Source organism: Panthera leo, chromosome A1 (assembly GCF_018350215.1).
Source record: "Panthera leo isolate Ple1 chromosome A1, P.leo_Ple1_pat1.1, whole genome shotgun sequence".
NCBI lineage: Eukaryota > Metazoa > Chordata > Mammalia > Carnivora > Felidae > Panthera > Panthera leo.
The window spans coordinates 195,787,122-195,800,947 of record NC_056679.1 but is presented as its reverse complement, the minus strand read 5'-3'; the positions used below and the strand labels follow the sequence as shown (position 1 = coordinate 195,800,947).

At 51.0% G+C, this 13,826-nt stretch overlaps 1 protein-coding gene across 1 annotated transcript; it reads left to right on the top strand.

The window, feature by feature from the left end:
- Window positions 1-2,128: 2,128 nt before the first annotated feature.
- MYOZ3 (myozenin 3) lies at window positions 2,129-13,826 on the top strand. Its single transcript, XM_042907616.1, has 6 exons — window positions 2,129-2,189; window positions 8,637-8,791; window positions 9,756-9,809; window positions 9,931-10,066; window positions 10,485-10,647; window positions 13,658-13,826. Exons 1-6 carry the CDS (start codon window positions 2,129-2,131, stop codon window positions 13,824-13,826), a joined length of 738 nt encoding a protein of 245 aa, XP_042763550.1.

Genomic DNA, 13,826 nt, shown 5'->3' with positions numbered 1-13,826 from the left:
GAGAGACTTAGAGAATGTGAGAAGGTGGAGGGAGGGAGAGAAGGGAGGGAGGGAGCAGAAGGAGGAAAGAAAGGCAGGAAAGAAAAAAGGAAAGAAGAAATGAACAAGTCAAGCAAAGATATCAGGGGAGAATTCATTCATTCAAGCATCCATCCATCCATTCATTCATTCAACAAATATCTATTGAATTCCTATCAGGCTCCGTTCTAGGCACTGAAGATACAATTAGCAAGCTCAAGTGACTGGCAACTGACTCTCAGCATTTCCAGGTGACTTTGGTGTGTGCATATGTGTGTGTGTGTGTGTGCAAGCCCTTCTGTCTGCAAGGGCCTGCTGCCGGGGCACCTGTCTTCCCTGGGGCCTGGTGCTTTTAGCATCTGTCCCTGGATCCTGTTGCAGCCCGAAATAAGGCTGTGAGCCACGACAAGGCAGGAACGATTCTTGATTCTTCTCAGCTGAGGCCAGAGCCGGCTGCAAGGGCACACCCGGCTCGGACTGGACCGAGGACCACTAACACCTACATGACTACTCAGCTCTCAGCTTCCCGACAGAGGTGCTAATCTTGAGAGTCTGACCCTCCCTCCTGCACACTTCGGTTCCATCTCTCAGGTACCAGGATCTTAGGGGAGCTCGAGGAGCTTCGGGGCATAGGCAGAGAGCATGAGCCCTGGCCCCCAAGCAGAGGAAGGGCCCTGCGGAGGGGCTGGGGAACCGGGGGCCTCAAGGAAGCTCAGTGCCTGAGTTGGGAGCAGAGGGATTCTAAGCTCTAGGCCGCTTTAGGTTGAATGAGGAGGGGTGGCTGGGATTCGAGGTGGGCATAGGTGACGGCTCTGCACAGCATTTCAAGATCTTTAGGCTGTGGAAGGGAGCAGCGTCCGTGTCTGTAAGATGAGAGCCCTTCCCAATGTCCGTGCCTGTCTGTAAGGGGAGTGTTTATCAAGAAACAGACCCGTGCACTGTAGACTCCTGAGTGGTCACGGTCAGAGCACTCTCCCCTAACTCATGGCCCTCCCCCCAAAAGCCTGTAGACATGCTCATGTGTGACACAGTTTGTGGGGCAGGGGGGGCGGTTATGGATGCCCCAAAGTCTGTCTGTGGATCCCATGATCTAGCCCACCCTCCTTATGTAATAAGGGCACATAAGAGGAACTGAGGCACAGAGTTGGAGAGCTACTCACACACAGTTACAGAGGAAGTCAGGGGCATGGATTGGACTCCAGGTTGCCCAGTTCAGTGCCCACTGACCAGGGGCCATGTGTGAGTGTGGGGTATAGATAGAGGCAGACTTTTTTCCAAAGGAAGGAGTGTAGAAAAACCTGGAAGCAAAGCACAGGGGTGGGTAGTGTGTCAGGGGCCTCAAGGGCTCTGCCTTCTCTCCTGGGGGCAAATCAGGGAATCTGGACTTGGAGCCTGCAGGGATCCTCTGGGGCTCTAGATCTCTTTTTGTTTGTAAATCTCCTCCAAGATCCCTGAAAAGTCCCATGAGATGCAAACTGGGGGGGGGGGGGGGGGGGGGGCGGGGGGGTGAGATGGAGGAGGAAAGAGAGAAGGGGTGAGGCAGAAGAGAGCCCCCTGTAAGTCAGCTGAGGGATGGGGCATAGGGAAGGGGGGCAATGGGTCTCTCAGCTTCCTTGGACCAGCCTGTGCCCTCAAGCCTCCGAGCCAAGTATTGGGGATAAAAGGACAGGACCAGCCTTGTAGACCCCAGACTGACAACCCATCCATACCCCCCTCTCCCTGACTTAAACTTCCATCTTCTTTCAGCCTCTGATTAGAAGCTCATCTGAGTGGATGACAGTGGTCTGAGACCCCCACCTCCCCTACCCCTCATGTCCCAGAGATCAGCCCCTAAAGAAAGAGTGCCTCCCTGACAACCTGTGAAGCACATTGTGTGGCCTCTCACACCTCCCTTGCCTTCCCTGGACCTCAGTCTCCTCCTCTGTACACAGAGGCCCCAAAGCCCTTTCCAGCTCAGACAGCCCTTCCTTGAGACTAGGGTGGACCAAGGCGGTTCAGGGCTGAGGCTGGGTGGACCAGGGACTGAGAGGAGGTCTGGCAGGGACTAAGAGGAGGTCTGGGGGTGGATGGAGGAGGGCTGGCCCATTTGCAGGCATCTCTCTTCCACAGGATGATCCCTAAGGAGCAGAAGGGGCCCGTGATGGCTGCCATGGGGGACCTCACTGGACCAGGTAAGGTGGACTCAGCCCTTGTGGGTTCCTCTGACCCCATCCTTTCCTGGTCCCAAAGGGCAGCCACACAGGCCTATTGGCCCGAGGCCCGGGCAAACAGGTGTGAGTTCCAGGCCAGCCCTGAGGGAGTGCCTGTGGAATCTGCCACTTGGGCTGGGAAGTTTCCCGAAGCATTGGGAGGGGCCTTGCCCTGACACCCACACACCCAGGAGCTGAGATTGAATGCCCTAGACTGGGCCCTGGGCCCAACTAAGTCCTTACCTCAGCCCCGAGTTGAGCACTGAGGGCTCTGGTCCCAGATCCAGCCTTACCGTGGCCCCAAGCTCCCCGTACACTTGCCCTTGCTTCCTGTAACTGTGGGTCTCACCGAGCCCCTGTGGCAAGAGACAAGGTGGCGGGGAGAGTAAGGCAGGCTGGCAAGAGCAGGCTCCCCAGGGTGACTCAGACCATTTCACTTAAAAGCCAGCTCACTCAATGAAGAAATCATCTAAAACACATGTGTATCACCATAGAAGACCCCTTCTGGAACTCTCCGCGTAATTCTGGAGTCTGTTCATTTGGCCTATGTCAGGGCATTTCAAGTATTTTAAAAAATGAATTCAGCCAAGTCCTAGCTCTCAGGCTTTAGTGTGAATGATAGTGAAGTGGTGTTGCGGGTTCAAAATGCAGAGTCCCAGCCCCTTCCCCCAGGGATTCTGATTCAGTGGACCTGGAGGGGGGCCACACATTCACCTTTCAGGCAAGTGTCCTGGTGCACGCGGACAGTGAACCGAGCTCCGGTAAACCCTCATCAATCGACACCACTGCGGTTTTGCCCCGTGCAGGGTTCTAAGAAGTATTTAATCATGTTGAATGACTTTTTTTTTTTTTTTAACGTTCTACTTATTTTTGAGAGACACAGAGAGACAGAGCGCGAGCAGGGGAGGGGCAGACGGAGGGAGACACAGCATCCAAAGTAGGTTCCAGGCTCTGAGCTGTCAGCACAGAGCCCGCCATGGGGCTCGAACTCACAAACTGTGAGATCATGACCTGAGCTGAAGTCAAACGCTTAGCCAACTGAGCCACCCAGGCTCCCCTAACCATGTCGTATGACTTTATATGTGAGTGGTCCTAACCTGTTTTGTGTGTTCTTGCCTCCTTTTGTTGGCATCAAGTTTTTTTTTTTTTTAACTTCATGATTTCAAGTGCTAAAATATGCCAACTTGGTGAGGTATTGATGCTCTAACTAGAAGAACCAGGCAATGCTTTATCTTCCCCTTTGTCTAAGTAATTAGTTGCGGCCCCCCCAAATGTGGACACATATCATTTATGCCAGACTGGAAATGTATACATTGTTGACTATCGCTAGGGTATTAACGCAAGACAATTCTGAAACCAAAGAAAAGTAGAAAGAAAAAAAAAAAAAATCTCATAGTCTCACCATCAGAAGACAGCACTGTAAGGTGATGATGATGAAAACACTTACCATTATTATGTACTTACTCTGCATCAGATCCAGTGCTAAGGGCTTTTATGCTCTATGTTATACACATAAACAACAACTCTGTAAGTTAGATGTTATTGTCCCTGTTTTGTAGATGAGAAAACCGAGGTTCAGAGGAGCTAGGTGATCATGGATGTAGTAGTCAGTAGAGCTGAGATTTGACTCCAGATCTCTGTCTCCAGAGCCCTCTTCCTTACTACACGGTTGTACAAATAATACATCCATTTTATAAGATATTCAGACAAAACAGACATGAATGACTTTGAAAGTGAAAGTTCCTCGTAATGGGACCATCTGGAGATAACCACTGTTAGCATAATTGTGTAAATCCATTTTCCGTTCATATACAAATGTATTTATATAAACGCAAATACATGTGGGCTAAGTACTATACGCTGGGTTCTTTAGCTTGCTTTTTTTTTTTTTCCACTAGCAGCGTTCCAGAGACTTCTTTCCCTCCTGCTATGATTTCTCTCTCCATCCCCTCCCCCTGCTCCCCCAGCACATAATATATTCAGCATATTGGTACACACACACCTTACTGGCAGTCGTGAAGGCTCATCTCAGGTTGGACCCTTAGGAACAGAGTTGAAGATTCTCAAGCAAGTGACTTACTGAGGTTGGACTCTCAGGAGGAGGGATGACAGGAGGGGGATAGGGTGGGGGAAATTGCTAAGCCAGGATATGGGCTCATCTGTAGCCCAGGTTCAGTCTGACCTTGTGGGGGCTCCAGGCCCCCAGAGTCCACAGAATTCACCCTGCCTTCAGCGAGGGGGCTGTGAGCACTTCTGCTCAGCCAGGCAGCTCTCTGCAGAAGGGGCCAGTTGTGACACAGAGCCACTGATAAAGGACATCTGGGCAGCACCCCCACAACACTGATGCCCGGTTTTCACAATCTGAACCCTCACTGCCATAAACATCCTTGTATACATAACTTCAGGCATGCTTATTCAACTTTTCTCCCTAAGAATGAGAGCCTAGAAATAGAATTGTTTCCTTAAATAGATTTTATCTGTAACTTTTTTTTTTTTTTACTGTCGAGGTCAATTCATCTGGACAATATTTGACAGTATGATGCCAGGGGACTTTTTATTATATATTTCGGTATAAATAGTCTTTCATGCTTTTAAGTATGCAGTACCTTTTCTCGTTAAAAATTAGTGTGATTTCCAGCCCTCCTCTTCCTATGTCCTGTATGTAGTCACTACTAATATTTGGCACGTCTCCATGCAGATTTTTCAATGTGTGCATCAACAGTACTTATTTTTTAAAATATGAGTGCAATCCTAGAATACAGATTCTTCTGAAACTTGTTTTTTTGCCCCTCTTACCCTACAATGGATCTCTTTCTGTTCCTAACATGTAAAAGGTGCGCTCTCTTTATTTGCTGAAAGAATGAAAAAAATCATCAGCCTCCTTTTTTAAAAAGGCTGTTTGGATCCCATCGAGTGGAATGAATCACAGCACCTGCCTTGGCCTCGATGCCGCCTGGTGGCCACATCAGGCCTGTCTCCCCATCCGGTACTATTCTCTTACACAACGTTGGCAACCTCTCTCCCCAAACTCCCAATGCCTCCTCCCCTATCTTCGTTCCCAACTGATGACCTTGCTTCCTATTGCACTGAGAATTACGGAACCAAAAGGGAACCTCTGTTCGGCGTTCCCTGTTTTTCTTCCCCACGTGGTGGCTGACCTCTCCGTGCACGTGTCTGAAGCTACCCCTTCCAGTTGGGCACCAGATACCCTCCCTGCCCCTCTCTCCTGCCCAAGGACATTCTTCCATTCTGCCCTCTCTCTACTGCATTGTCAAAATTTCCCATCAGCCACAAAGCATGCTTTTACTTCTCCCTCTTAAAAACAAACAAACACCTCTTGACTCTACAGATGCCTCGGGTCCTGTAGAGCATAACTCCTCAACGTTGTTGTCTATACTTTCTCCCCTCCTCACTCGCTGTCTTCAACATTTTATCAAGCTCATTTCCAAACACACAAAAATAGAGAGTGCAAATCTCCGTGGCCCTCCTTTCATTCCTGGAGTCCAAAGCAAAACCCAAAGAGCCTGTCATTTCATCAGGCTCAGGAGGCATCCAAAATAATGAAAAGAGGGGGGTCTGGGTGTCTTAGTTGAGCATCTGACTCTTGATTTCAGCTCAGGTCATGATCCCAGGGTGGTGGGATTGAGCCCCACATTGGGCTTTGTGCTGAGTGTAGAGACTGCTTGAGATTCTCCCTCTCTCTCTCTGTCTCTCTCTCTCAAGTTGTTAGCAACTTTAGCTTGGTAACCAGTGCCAGCATCAACTTTCTTCAGTTTTCTAGTTTGTTTTAATGAGCATCCAAAGAAGGACCACTGTTTATTTGGTGGCCGCGTCTCTTAAATCTCTTTTAATCTACACCCTACCCCCCGCCCTCCCGGCCCTGTCTTCTTCTATTTTTTTTCCCATGTCATTCACTCCTTTGAAGAACCCAGGCCAGCTGCCCTATAAAATGTCCCACATCCTAGATTTGGTTCATTGCTTGCTCGTGGTGTGGCTATAATGTTCCCCTGTCCATTTTCTCGTAACACTTTCCAGTAAGGTTTTCACACCCAAATACTCCATGGAAACTACTCTTGTGAGGGTGACCAATAATAACCCCATGACAGTAAAGAGGACGGCCAGTATTCGGCCTTCCTCCTCCTCACTAAGCAGAAGCATGTGGCTTCGTGATCAACCCATCTTCCCCGAAACACTTTCATCACTTGGTTTCCAGGGCCCCACACTCTGGATTTCCTCCTGCTTCACCAGGCTCCCCTTCCCAGGCTCCGTGGCTGGTTCCTCACCTCCTCCGTCTGAATGCGGCAGGCCTGGAACTCAGGCTTGGGATCTTTTTACCTATTCTCACATCCCCAGTGATCTCATCCAGCCTTCCGGCTCTACATACCGTTTATAGAGCTGGAACACGAACCTCCGTGTATCGGATTTTAGAGATGGACAACTCTGGCCACGCTGTCCCCCCCGTATCCCTTTCCTGTCAGTGCCCTCACCACTCTGTCACTCCTTGCCTCCAAAAGACTTCCCTTGTTGGGAAGGGTGTAACAGTGTTTGTTGGGCTCTGAAACCATTAAGGATAGCCTGGAAACCCTCTCCATGGCTACGACGACTCATCCTAACTTTGAGAAAAAAAGTAAATGTAATAGTCTTCATCAAACAACAAAGACAATGACAGATACCGTTTGTAGGCCCACAATGCCCCAATTTGTATCTCAGGTCAGTTTGTCCCGTGAGCACTAGGCTCACATATCTGGTGCCCTCCTCGGCTTCTCCGTTTGGGTGTCGTCGAGGTTCTTCAAACCTTATATGCCCAATTCTGCAGACAATTAAGGGGATTTAAATATGGATTAGGGATTGTGTGAAATAAAAATGTGTTCACTCGCGCAGGTGGCGATCTCTTACTATTATTTAAATTCAAGTTAGTTAACATACAGTCTTGGTTTCGGGAGTAGAACCCGGTGACTCATCTCTAACATGTGACACCCAATGCTAACCCCAAAAAGTGCCCTCTTTAATGCCCATCACCCATTTAAGCCATCCCCCTCCCCCCTCCCCTCCTGCAACTTCAGTTTGTTCTCTGTATTTAAGGGTCTCTTATGGTCTGCCTCCCTCTCTGTTTTTATCTTATGTTTGCTTCCCTTCCCCTATGTTCATCTGTTGTGTTTCTTAAATTCCACATATGAGTGAAATCATGATATTTATCTCCCTCTGACTGACCTATTTCGTTTAGCATAATACATTCTAGTTCCATCCACACCATTGCAAATGGCAAGATTTCTTTCTTTTTGATCGCTGAGTAATATTTCATTGTATTCCAATATACCACATCTTCTTTATCCATTCATTAGTTGATGGACATTAGGACTCTTTCCATACTTTGGCTATTGTTGCGAGTGCTGCTATAAACATGGGGGTGCATGTGCCCCTTCGAATCAGCATTTTTGTATCCTTTGGATAAATGCCTAGTAGCGCAATTGCTGGGTCGTAGGGTAGTTCTATTTTTAGTTTTTTGAGGAACCTCCATACTGTTTTCCAGAGTGGCTGCACCAGCTTGCATTCCCACTAACAATGCAAAAGAGATCCTCTCTCTCCGCATCCTCGCCAACATCTGTTGTTGCCTGGATTGTTCGTGTGAGCCATTCTGACAGGTGTGAGGTGATATCTCATTACCGTTTTGATTTGTGTTCCCCTGATCATGAGTGAGGCTGAGTATCTTTTCACGTGTGTACAGGTGGAGATCTTCAACTGATAAAACCAAGTCACAAAGCTTGTATAACTATGACTTCATTTTGGCTGAAAACTCATACATGAATAGGTAGTCTTTAAAAAAAGATATGAACGGACACACACCAAAGTGTTAAAAGTGGACATCTCCAGGTGATAGAAATGACATTTTTCTCTTTCCCCTTTATATCTGTATTTCCTAACTTTCTTCAATGCACATATATGCTATTTTTATAATAATAAAAGGCTATTTTAAAACTGAACGAACAGACGTCTAACACTGAACTCCTGATCTTGCCCCCTCTCACCCTCCTCCTGCCCTCCCCACCTCAGTGAGCGGCTGTGCCTTCCTGCCAGTGGCTCAGGCCGGAAAGTACCCCTCCTCCCCTCGCATGGCTCACACCCATGGCTTACCGTTAGGAGATATCTACAATCTGACCATGTCTCACGGCTCCCACCACTGTGGGCAAAGAGCTGCCGAGGACATCCGTGGAAAAAATACAAATGGCCAGAGAACATCTGGAAGAACTCAGTTTCACTGGGTGTCAAACACATGCACATTAAACTCTGCGAGCTCATTTCTGCCCCCCAGGCGGGCTAAGATTCCGCGGCATGGTACTGGAGCTGCTCAGAGGAGGTCACTTGGAGGCTGGCAGCCCCGAGTGCCCTGAGGGTTTGGTGGTAAGAGCTCCCTCTGGCCTCTCTGAGCAGTCCCTTTGCTGGACCTGGGCAAGAAGCTGAGTGTGCCCCAGGACTTGATGATGGAGGAGCTCTCGCTACGCAACAACAGAGGATCCCTCCTCTTCCAGAAGAGACAGCGCCGGGTACAGAGGTTCACCTTTGAATTTCCAGCCAGCCAGAGGGCGGTGAGTTAGCCCCCACCGTGCTTACCGGGGAACTGAGGCTCGGTGAGCTTAGAGCCAAGCCTAGAGCCAAGCAGCGAGTCAGATGAAGACCTCTGGCCCCCGGGGAGCCCCTGCAGCTCCAGCTGGAAAGGCTGTGACGTTCCCATCGGCTCGAGCCCCTGACTTGCCGTGTGATCCTAGAAAAGCGTTACCTCTTTAGGTGCCTCTCCGTAGACGCAAAACGGAGAGCGGACCGGGCAGGGCGAGCTGTGGGGTGAGGAGGGCACTCTGGCTCCTACAAAAAGTGCTCTGGGCTGAATTGGCAGTGAGCAGGATTTAGATGAGACTTGGGCTTGACCTCAGAGAGAGAACACAGAGAGAGAGAACGGAGAGAGAACCTAAGAGAGAGAACTCCTTCTCTTCCTGCCTCTAGAAGAAGGAAAAGGCCAGAAAACAGTCTGCTGGTAGAGACAAGAACGGCTTATCCTCAGGCTTCAAAGAGTCCGCAGGTAGTTTCAGTCACTCGGGGACATTCCACTCATACGCCACTCCATTTCTGGACTAGACAGGGGGTGACTGAGAGGGGACGATGTGGCAGGATGCACAAGAGTAAAGACGACAAAACACCTACCTTCGCGAGGTGCCTGAGACAGCGCTAGCCACACACTTCACATGTATCATCTCATTTTATGCTCATAGGGCCCTGTGAGCTGATATTATCATCAGTACTTCCATCTCACAGACAAGGAAACAGACTCAGGAAGGTTATCTGGCCAGGGTCAATATTAGAATAGCATCTAACATATAGAGCCCATCTTCCTGTCCCTGGCACCGAGTTTAGCGTTCTTCGCTATTAACTCATCCCCCCTACCCCGCATCCCCGGGATGTGGGCGCTAAGATTATGCGCCCCTCCCTTTTTCGGTGTTGGGACAACCCTGGATCCTTGCCCCACTGAGCCTCCCTGTGGTCTATTTGTGCCCACAGCTGGTGGACCGAAGCGCCAAGGGGAAGGTGACGGGAACAGCGGGAACAGCGGAGGCCGGCCCCCTTCATGCCCAGGGGAAGGTGAGCGTGGAGGGAGCCCTGGGAAAATGGGGGAGTTCGGGGGAAGGAGCCAGGCAGCTCGGGCCAGCCTCTGAGCGCCCGCTCCTGTGCCCAGGTTGCCAACGGCCCTGAGGGGCAGAGCTGCAGCTCTGAGCTCCACATCTTCCGGGCCACGCCTGGGGGCCCCGAGGTGGCCCAGCCCTCAGCCTTCCCTGCGGAACGCCCCCGCAGCCCCAGCGCCCTGGCGCCAGGTGAGTTCAGCCCCGGGTCCTGGGACCAGGGCTGGGGGACCCAAGCGTGGCAGTGCTCCAGGGTGGGGCAGGGACAGTGCCCAGAGGGCTGTCTAGTCCACCTCCCTGACCCCCCACGCCCCTCCACAGATCTAACACAAGCCCAGGGGGGCACAGCAACGTCCCCAAGGTCACAAAGCCAGCCAGAGTCTACGCCCCGACTCGAGATGCCGGTCCTCCTTGCTTCCAGGGGTGGGGAAGCCTCCTTCCCCTTTGCTGGCGCAACTTTGGCATTACATCCCTCCCACTCCTCTACCCCAGCTCCAGACTTCCCTCCCCCAACCATATCCACCAGGTGGGCAGGCGTGGGGGCAGAGGGAGAAAAGCCCCCCGGGTGCCCCAGCCTGCCTGCCTCCCACACGCCCTGCTCCACCTCCAGGCTATGCCCAGCCGCTGAAGGGCGTCCCGCCGGAGAAGTTCAACCACACGGCCATCCCCAAGGGCTACCGCTGTCCTTGGCAGGAGTTCATCAGCTACCGGGACTACCAGAGCGATGGCAGAAGTCACACCCCCAGCCCTGCCGAGTTTCGAAATTTCAACAAGTAAGGATGGGTGGGCAGCTTGGGGAGAGGTCCCTAGGGGGTGCAGGTGCCTGGCACAACACAGTAGTGGCTGCATTTCCCAAGCCCTTGGACATGCCAAGCTCTATCTGAACACTTACACGTTGATTGAGCTCTTGCTAGAACTCGGTAGAACTCTTGCCTCAGCACATAGTAGGTCCGCAGTAAATGTACAGGGAGTGAATGGGTGAATGTGCCACACATCTCAGTTTCTGCACACAACAGGGTGGGGACGTGCCTCAATGTTTTCTATTTCGCCAGTGAAGAGACCCACTCAGGAACACCGACAACCTGCCCACAGTCACGAGGCAAGAAGCAGGGCTGGGATCCAAGTCTGGGTTAGTCTGACTCCAGAGCCCGGGGTCTTATTCTCCTGCACTCCTGGTGCCACCCCTTTGATGGATATCCTCCCTAGGTGGGGGCCCTGGATCTCATTACTCCTAGATCAGCTCAGCCTTTTCCTCATGTTCATCAATGGTCTGGAAGAGGTCTAGAAATGGCTTGAGGCTCTATCAGAGTGGGGGACGGCAGTGAAACGTTGGACAGCAGAGGTGAGAGCCACAGAAGAGTGGCTTGTACTATCCAGAGCATGGGGCCTCAACGTGGGCTTAAATGTAGACTCCTTGCTTAGCTGTGTGACCTTGGGCAAGTGACTTAACTTCTCTGAGCCTCCATTTCCCCGTCTGCATCATTACAGAATCTCTTCATAAGTTTGTTGTGAGGCTGGCATGAGAAGTCATAGGCAAAGTTTCTAGCAAGGAATAAGCTGTCAATAAACAGTAGCTATTGGTATTAGGAGTAGTAGTTACAGGCTGAAATGATGGTTGGAAAAGCTACTAGGGAGAACTGAAAGGGATAAACTTAGTGTGCTGACCTAGGGGCCCAAAGACAAATCATAGGAGTCAAGACAGGAGTCTGGCACTGGAGGAAGGCCTTGGGCTGGGGGATGCATTTCAACTGCAGTCGGCTTCTTCAGTCTGATGCTATTTCTGAAAAATGCTCCTCTGGCTTTGGCTGCATTAAAGTGAGAAAGGGGGGGGTCCACCGGAGGAGGCCAAGGTCCAGCTCTTCTGGCCCAGACCACATGCGGAGACCGTCTGACAACTGGGGGTGACCAGCACTGAAAAGAGACTGCTCAGAAGGGAGGTGCTTGCCCTCAAACAGCTGATAGCCAGGAGGGCCCCTACAGGAAGAATTGTGCCCAACAGGCACCGTGTGAGCCACGAGCCATTGGCAGACGTTCTGGGGTTTCTGCCAGGCGAGACTGCGTTCTCCCTCCTCCGGGGGCCCTCAGCTCCTGCCTGCCCAGCTATTTAAAACCCTCAGCAGACATTCAGTCCCGGGCGCCGGCTTCCAGGCTGGCCAAGTCGAGTCATAGCCCCATCTATCTCACACTGCAGCTATGACAGGCTGAAGCACATTCCCATCAGCAGAAGGAGGACCTTCGGGGGCCCTGAGCCCAGGCCCCGTCTGAGACAGAAGGGCCAACTGAGGCTAAGAAGGGGGGGAACAGCAGTGTTGGTGGCCAAGCTGTGCTCAGGATCCAGGGCTCTGGGCTTCTAGTCAAGGGCCGAATCGTGAGGCCTGTGCAGCTTGGAAACTGCCCAGCCTGTTCCCACAGGGCCTGGCTGTTGCCGCCACAGCCGGGGTGGTCCGGGCAGAAATGCTATACTGGCTGGAACCCAGGCCCTGGCCTGCGGTCTGCCTTTCTACCCCCGGGGGGCAAACACTCCCCCATTCCCATTGGTCCCGGGCTTCGAGGAAAACACTACACAAGCAATGCTTTTTAACTTGTCTTAAAATGAAAAAAGTTTAAAAATAACATACTTATATTCTCTTAAATAAAGACACACACACACACACACACACACACACACACACTACAAATAGAGGGCCTTTTGTTCACCATCCTCCAATCCCAGTTCCCTTCCCAAATGGAATACCGTTGTCAGGTTGGTGTGTGTTTTCAGATCATTTTCTACCAGCAGCTACATTCTGATAGGGGATGGGATTGTTTTATGTATAGTGGGCATTTTAATACTTTGTATTTCATCATGGAACTTGCTTGCCTTTTTGACTCAACAGTATGCTTTTGAAATCTATCCTACATAATACAAACAGATCTTTTCATGCCTTTTAAGCTGCTGTATGGTATTCCACCATGTGAATATACATTTGTCTTGTCCATTTCTCTGCCGTGGACATAGGGGCTGTTTCTGGTTTGTCACCAATCCCTGCTTGTATCCGTTTGTCTGTGCACGTGCTTTCCTAAGCCGTATGCTCACAGGTGCAATTGCTGGTTGACAGAGTTTGCACATGTTTAGGTGAAAAAGATCCTGCCAAATTGTCCTCCAAGGGAGCAGCACCAATTTACCCTCCAACCAACAGTATCTAAGTGAAACTTTGCCCCCACCGCCTCATCAACTTTGCCCCCTTATCAAATTATTTCTTCCTACCAGTCTTATGGGTGACAAATGGTGCATCTCTTTTATAAATTCCAAGCAGGCTCTGCACCGGCAGCTGGGACTTGAACTCACAGACCATGAGATCATGACCTGAGCTGAAATCAAGAGCCGGTTGCTTAACCAACTGAGCCAACCAGGGGCCCTTCTCAGTGCTCTTTCTAATCCTCTCTCCCCTCTCTAATTCTCCCCTGTTCTAAGGGGAGATGAGCAGAGCAAGGAAAAACCCCATTCCAGCTCTTTTGGCTTCTGGAGCTTAATACTTAAGGGGTACCTAGAGTTTTGTCTGGGACCAGCCAATTCTAGCTTTGAAAATTTCATTCCCATTCCCAAGCAACAAGCCATCCGCACTAGAAGGAGACTGGGGAATGGGCAGAGCCAGAGAAACCTGTTAAAGACAGTACAAAGCCTGGTATAGGTGGGGAAACAGAGGGAGGCACGGAGGGGGCCCCACATCGTGACCCGCATGTCAGTGCTCTGCCATCCCTCTCCCACACAGCCCACCTCTTCTGCTGCTCTTCTCTCCCCAGGACCCCGGTGCCCTTTGGAGGACCCCTGGTTGGGGAGACTGTTCCCAGGGCAGGCACCCCCTTCGTCCCGGAGCTCATCAGTGGCTTAGAACTCCTCCGTCTCAGACCCAGCTTCAACAGAGTGGCCCAGGGCTGGGTCCGCAACCTCCCCGAATCTGAGGACCTGTAG

Bases quoted from the DNA above. Each gene is read 5' to 3' on its own strand.
- MYOZ3 (XM_042907616.1), top strand. From the start codon at position 2,129: ATGATCCCTAAGGAGCAGAAGGGGCCCGTGATGGCTGCCATGGGGGAC. The intron at 8,792-9,755 runs GTGAGTTAGCCC...TTGTGCCCACAG, and splicing joins TTCCAGCCAGCCAGAGGGCG to CTGGTGGACCGAAGCGCCAA. The intron at 10,067-10,484 runs GTGAGTTCAGCC...CTCCACCTCCAG, and splicing joins CCCCAGCGCCCTGGCGCCAG to GCTATGCCCAGCCGCTGAAG.